We start from the raw sequence: 7,636 nt of genomic DNA, 5'->3' as shown, positions 1-7,636 counted from the left end.
TAGCCCCTTTAAGCAATAATATATATTTTTGATTGGTTAAAGAACAAAACACTGTTGTACAATAACTTGCCAAATTAATATAATTTTATTCAAATAACCTAGTTAAGTCTTTCAACTGCACTTTAAGCTGAATAGTATCTTTCAAAATTACTAGAATAATATTATTTACTGTCATCATTGTAAAAAAATTATCTAGATTATCTATTAGAAAATGGTTATTAAAACTATTATGATTAAAAGGTGGTCTTTCTCTATAATTACTTTGGATAATCTAAAAGAATTAACAATTTCACAGGAGGGCTGATAATTTTGGCTTTACTGTACATTACAGTGCACCGGCTATACAGTTTTAATGACCATTCATCTCAGCTCTTTTTATTGCTGAATATGATTTCACTGATCAGTCCGAGTCAAAGAGATAATTATATGGACCTTATACCATTGCAAAAATACATTTAGTATTGATATTGTTTCATACAGACAGTTGTAAACAAGCATGTTGTAGTCAGTATGATATTTTAACATATGTACTCCTGGTTGTGAGTGTCTGTAATTTGACCTGAGGTATGTACTGTACCTTCACCCACCCAAATATTACCATCACCTAATAGACGCATCCTGTTTAACTTTAGTGCATGCAAGTGTGCTGTTAGGAGTTATAAGATTTCTTTTTGGTCTGAATTTCTATATTTTCTGACTTTTAAATGATCTAATTCTAATATTTACAATCATATACAGTTGAAATCAGAATTATTAGCCCACCTTTTTTAGCCCACCAGAATTTATTTTTATTTTTAAATATTTCCCAAATGATGTTTAACAGAGTAAGGACATTTTCACAGTATGTCTGATAATATTTTTTCTTCTGGAGAAAGTCTTATTTGTTTTATTTCGGCTAGAATAAAAGCAGTTTTTAATTTCTTAAAAGCCATTTAAGGTAAAAATTATTACCCCCTTTAAGCTATGTTTTTTTCGATAGTCTACAGAACAAACCATCGATATACAATAACGTGCCTAATTACACTAATCTGCCTAGTTAACCTAATTAACCTAGTTAAGCCTTTATATGTTACTTTAATCTGTATAGAAGTGTCTTGAAAAATATCTAAAATATTATTTACTGTCATCATGGCAAAGATAAATTAAATCAGTTATTAGAAATGAGTTATTAAAACTATTATATTTAGAAATGTGTTGAAAAAAAATCTTCTCTCCATTAAACAAGAATTGGGGGAAATAATAAACGGGGGCTAATAATTCTGACTTCAATTGTATATTTTTAATATTGCCAAGAAATATAAATACTTAAATGAAACATCCTGCATAAATACTTAATGAAACATCCTGTACAAAATATATGGATGTATTATTTTCCCTTTACCCTCATAGATGCTTTAAATATGTTAGATTTTTTCCCTGACTTGAGAAGGAACATATTAGAGGGATATATAATTTGTTTGTTTATTTTTATTTTATTTTTTACAATTTTGTTTTATATAACATTTTGGAAACTCCATTGAGATCAAGATGAGCTGTCAAAAGTTTTGGTCTGATTTGCTGAAGGAGCAAAGAATTGATGATTATACCCATAAGGAGAACATTAGCATGCAGGTGATAGGCTAAAAGTCCTAGAACTTAAAATTTTATTTTCATGGGTGTGTTAAAGTTCTCTGCTGAAGGAAAGTCCGGGTGACTATTAGTCACTGGCATGTTACTGTTATCACACAGCATAACTCGTGGCTCTCAGGTTACACCTTTGCTTTCCTGCTATGTCGCCCTACTGAGAAGGTGTCTGGGTGTCATTCCTCACCCGATCTGCATTCAGATACAGCTGTCTCACAGATCTAAAGGTCCTATACTTTTAACTTCTCCTCTAGTGCTCTTAACCTACTACTTTTACAGGAGTAACAGGCCCGTAGGTTCGGGTGGTTCTAAAGACCCTCCCCTCCCCAACTGACAAAAGTCCAGAATTTGACCCCTATAGGAACTCATTTATCCCATTTTTGACTGCTATGCTATCAAAATTGTAAAAATTATAGATAGAAAAAGGCTTTAGGACCAATTAAATTTTTAATTATTCAAATTCTGACTGAGGAGAATGAGTTGGCTAGTTTTTATTTGCCCATAGGCTTCAGTTTTTATTTTAAAACAATTTTTACCAGATTTCTATTTTTTTATGATAAATGATAATACATTTGACAACATTAAAAAAAAATACATAAGTATTTTTTCATATTTCTTAATTCTTTTTTTATTTAAAATGCTAATCTCATAACAATATTTATAAAACTGGATTAACTTAGTTTAAATGCAAATTTGTAAATAAATACTTTGTAGTAAAATAGTATGGTGAGCACTTTGACAAAATTGTCGGAAATATTTTTGGTGCATCAAAAAAGTGATTATGATCACCAACCGACAAGCTGATCCAGCAAAGATTAGTTCTTATAATGTCACTAAAATGCATAATTGAATAGAAAAATTAGCTAAATAAGTGCAAAAAAGTCCACTTTTCAAAAAAAGAACCACTCCTTTCAATAGGCTGGCTACAGGCCTGAGTAAACAGTAATGGAGGCTTAATGAGGCACACACTGACAACTCTTTTTTAACTCTTTGAGCTTTATCAGCCCATTTTTTTGTGACGATGATGCAATAATTTCTGCTTTATCTATTCAGTGCAGCTGTAATGTAACCCGATTTCCTCAGGTTGTAGGCACACTCCACACTTCCTCTCCAAAATGGATGGGCAAAATGTACTGGTGGAAGAAGACCTCAGCTCACACTGTACTTATCCTCAAGTGCTCTGCCTGAAAGATTCTAAGGTTGCAGCATGTGACGAGAGCCCAGTGAGTCAAACGGTGTAAACTTAAATAAATTTAGTATATGTTCTGAGAGCACTAGTTATAATCATAATTTGATGTTGTTGCACTGTTTATTAAGCACAATAAAAAATATTTAACTTTAACCCTTACATTGTATTTGCTTGCTAAGTTAGATTTTTGTGTCATGGGTCAAATGAACCCTAATTAGATTTAATAGAGCTTAAAAAAGGAGGCTTAATGATTTTGTCATCAACCATATGTTCTTTTTCAAATATTTCTCAAGTGACTTTTAATGGAGCAAGGAAATATTCACAGTATTTCTAATAAGATTTTTTTAGAAAGTCCCATTTGTTTTATTTTAACTCTAATAAAATAAGTTTTTACATTTTTAAAAACCACATTAAAGTCAAAATTGTTATGCAATGAATGTCCTGATTACCCTAATTTGCCTAGTTAACCTAATTAACCGAGTAAAGCATTTAATTTGCATTTTGATCTGGATACATCTTGAAAAATATCTATTAAAATATTTTGTTGTTGTTTTTTGCAAAGATAAAAAAAAATCCGTTATTAGAAATTAGTTATTAAAACTATTATACTTAGAAATGTGTTGAAAAGCATTCCCTCCTTTAAACAGAACTTGGGTAAAACAATAATAATTATTCTGGGGCTTTATAATAATAGGGCAAATAAATTTAAATATGTTACATGCAGTTATAAAAAAACATGTATACTGTATTTATACCATATGTGTATTATATCAAATAATTAATTTAATTGTAAGTACACAGAAGTTAGGCCACTGATATACAGTTAAAGTCAGCACCCCTAAATTATTAGCCCCTCTGTTTATTTTTCCCCAATTTCTGTTTAACGGAGATATGTTTTTTTTCCAACACATTTCTAAACATAATAGTTTTAATAACTTATTTCTAATCCCTGATTTAATTTATATTTGCCCTGATGACAGTACATAATATCTTACTTGATATTTTTCAAGACACTTCTATACAACTTAAAGTAATATTTAAAGGCTTAATTAGGTTAATTAGGTTAACTAGGCAGATTAGGGTAATAAGGCAAGTTATTGTATAATGATGGTTTGTTCTGTAGACTATCACAAAAAATAGCTTAAAGGGGGTAATAATTTTGACCTTAAAATGGTTTTTAAAAAAACTAAAAACTGCTTTTATTCTAGCCGAAATAAAACAAATAAGACTTTCTCCAGAAGGAAAAAATATTATCAGACATACTGTGAAAATTTCCTTGCTCTGTTACATATCATTTGGGAAATATTAAAAAATTAAAAATAATAATAATAATAATAATCAAAGGGGGCTAATAATTCTGTCTTCAACTGTATATAGTAGGACCAAAATTTAGTTTTTAAGAAAATTTTGTTTGAATTTATGGACGATTTAAAACTGCACTGAACAATTCTTGACCTTTAAAAAGTAGTATTACAAGCATTTTACTTTGAATAACTTGTTAAAAATTATTTTGTGCTTTTTCTGTTAACCATGCTATTTTTGTACGTCAAACTAACCCCACTAAAGCTTTTTCTCATAAAATATCTCTGCATTGATATAAAGTTGACTGAATATTGTGTTACCTGCATGTTGCAGAGTCTGAAGCAAAACTATTCATCACTTTCCTCCATGAGAAGGGTTGATGTATCAGATTTGTCAGATTGTATCGGAGCCTCTATCTGTCCAGTGACTCTGGAGAAAGTTGAAAGTTCCGATAAGGTGGGTTATTTGAGGCATGTCAAAATAAAAAATTCAGTAATAATAATCATAACAATATTATTTTATTTATATTTTTATCAGAAGCCAAAGCCAACATAAAGACAACTGCTTATGGAACATATAGAAAGGATCTGGAAACTCCTCATCACTCCTGAATCATTGCATTCACAGACACAAGAATAAAAAGTCCACATAATCACATTCTGAATAAAAAGAACAAACTGGAAAAAGAAAAGCAGTTAAATTATTGTTCAGTGCTTGTTACTGAAAGCTTACAAAGATGAAATTCCCTTATGTGTGTCTATTGTATGTAATAAATGATGGCAAAGAATATTCAAAATATTTAAGCATTAGAGTATTATATATTTTTGAGTCACCACTGTATCACTTTTTGCCATTAAATTGTTGTCCAATAAAAGTTAACACTTGCAGGCCCTTCTCAATGCTATCACTAGTCATGCATTCCACTCCTGCATGTCATTGCCTATCTTTAACATGGTCTTCTCACTCACACTTTGCCACCAAATGTATCCCACCATGATGGCAACTTTTGATAATTCTTTTTTATTTTTAAGTTTTAATAGACATTAATGTATATAAAAGCAAGAAAGAAATACTGATAAGTAAATACTGACAGCGATCTAGACTGCTTATCTCATTATAGTTAGACAGACAGCCTTTCTCCCCAATTTGGTTCTTCACTTATTGGAACAAGCATGCAGTTGATCAATTGACCATTTTATCAGATAAATCCAATGATGATTCCTCCTATAATGAGTGGCATTTTCCTGTTTCTTTATGTGTGGGGGTTTCAGCCTCCCTGTGATAATGAGTCCTCTGCGTTATGTTAAGTAAAGTGGGTGACAGGTGTGAGCTTGCATAAAATGGCTACTACCTCCCATGATGCCTCATGGGGGATGGCCAATGGGGCATGGCAGTGTAGTGATGATGCTCACTACTTAGGGGTATATAAAGTAAAACCACCATGTTAACACTTCTGAGCAGTTGGAGCATTCCCAGCCTTGCCTCGGGTGTAGGGATTGCAAGGGAAAAAGCAAAACTACACGGCTAAGACCCTGTGTAGTTTTGTTTTTCGGGATATTTCGAGGCTCAACGGTTCTCACACTGTGTTTTCTGAAATCATATCTGGATAAGGACTTTGTTTCAGAAGACCAAACCCTTTGGGCTTCGTCCCTCCAGTTCAAGGCACTCTTGTGGATACAAGTAAGTACACTTTGTGCTCTTGTACCCATGTGCCAGTGTAATGCTTTCTAACTATGCTTTGTTGTGTGATTCTAACAAATAAAGCGAGTGGCAATGCAAAAGTGATGTTTGGTTTGAGAGTTTTGAAAGTGAGAGGACTGAAGCTGAGGACTTGATTATTCAATTGATGTATTTGAGACAACACATTTGATTTTGAAGGTTATTAAATGGTGTAGTGATTTCAGAAAAGCCAAGAATAGCCGGTGATAGCATTAGAGTGGTGACCCAGCAGGGCCATGATGTCTTTTTAAGGGAATCGGCAGCAGAGATATCAGTTGCACCTCCAGCTATGTGCCACATGGTGACTGTCAATCAAACAAGGGACATGCTATTTTTAGAGGATGCCTTTTGTGAAGCTAGGTTTGGTTCACTTTGTAAATTGATTTTCATCAAATAATTTCTGGAATTTTTGGGTAGTTTTGTTTGACGAATTTTGTGTCAGTTATTTGCAGATTGTTGTACTTGAAGCAGATTTGTGGGATAATATCACAAAGAACTTGTACATTTGAATTGCTACTATGCAACAACCATTGACAAGATGTTTTAACTGATTCTGGGGACTGATTATTACTGATTGTTTATTATTATTATTATTAGTAAGTTATTCTCCTTTGAATATCTAATAATTAAATGTAAAACGACCTGCTGATCTCACATAAAGTGCAAACAATACAGTGATATGTATATAACAGTATGCTTTGTTATGGTTTTGCATTTCAGAAAAATGCAAAGATTTCTCAGTTTGAGTTTTACAAATTTTACTGTAAATTAAAAATAGTACAACACATTTCCTGAAACGTATCCTAAGCTTGATTACTAATATATTTCTTATTCGAAAACAAAAATTATCATGAATGAAATTATGTATATTTTCATACCAGAGTTTTGTTCAGTCTGTGTTGTACAATCTATTTTAGGTAAAGGTCATCAGTTCCTGTCAGCCATTTTTAATTCTAATTTTAAACTAGGTCTCTTCCTCACATTCTGTTTCTTTAGAAAATCAAGATTTGTTCATCATACTGTAAATCGAGAGTGTTTGAAACTTACAGGTTAATATTATATGATTGTGCTGTTTGCATATATATACATTTTCAGTATTGCTTGGTATAGGACCACTTATTTAATTATTCTTTGATAAAACACAAGTTGAATAAAGACCTGAATGCCAATAGTTTGTTTAGTTTTATGGAATTATGAGGGACAACGTTTAACAGTATAGGCCTGTGTGACTATTATAAACTCTAGGCTATTCCAAATTATTCGTCATGCCAGAAAAAGAGCTCATCGCGCCAGTTGTTACTGTCATGTCCCATGAGCTGTCAGTTGATATGAGGCCTAAATGTTTGGCCTAACACCCAGTGGAGTCGTTGAATCTCAAGTGACAGGCCGGCTTCTTCCAGGTTGTCTGGGATCAAACACAAATGATCTATTTATTTAGACACAGCTGAAAATACTGTTTATTATAATTGTATAATTATAAAATTCAGACATATATTCTTTGTTTTAGCTGAGATTGACGCTCTAATTTTTTATTTGTGTGTTTTTTAGGGTGCCTTCCACCATGTCAACACAGGCACCAACATTTACACAGCCGCTTCAGAGCGTTGTGGCACTTGAGGGTAGTGCTGCAACGTTCGAAGCTCAAGTTAGTGGTAAGAACATTTTACTGTCATGTTACTGCCACAATTTATAAATATGATTGATATATGCTTAACCATGCACTTGAGTGTACAACATAAGAATTGAGTGCACAACATGGGAATGTTTGTATTTACATAACTCTGTAGACTGTTTACATGACTT

The 7,636-nt window shown here is 32.3% G+C and overlaps 1 protein-coding gene across 1 annotated transcript in view; it reads left to right on the top strand.

The window, feature by feature from the left end:
* The first annotated feature begins 5,580 nt into the window (after positions 1–5,580).
* ttn.2 (titin, tandem duplicate 2) overlaps positions 5,581–7,636 on the top strand; it is a 174,867-nt gene continuing 172,811 nt past the window's right edge. The window contains 2 exon segments of the mRNA XM_056465825.1: positions 5,581–5,794; positions 7,382–7,485. Coding sequence (XP_056321800.1) covers positions 7,395–7,485 — 91 coding nt within the window. The 5' untranslated portion in view covers positions 5,581–5,794; positions 7,382–7,394.

This window comes from Danio aesculapii, chromosome 9 (genome assembly GCF_903798145.1).
Source record: "Danio aesculapii chromosome 9, fDanAes4.1, whole genome shotgun sequence".
NCBI lineage: Eukaryota > Metazoa > Chordata > Actinopteri > Cypriniformes > Danionidae > Danio > Danio aesculapii.
Note: the sequence above shows the minus strand (reverse complement) of the source record. Positions and strands in the feature narration are given on the sequence as shown.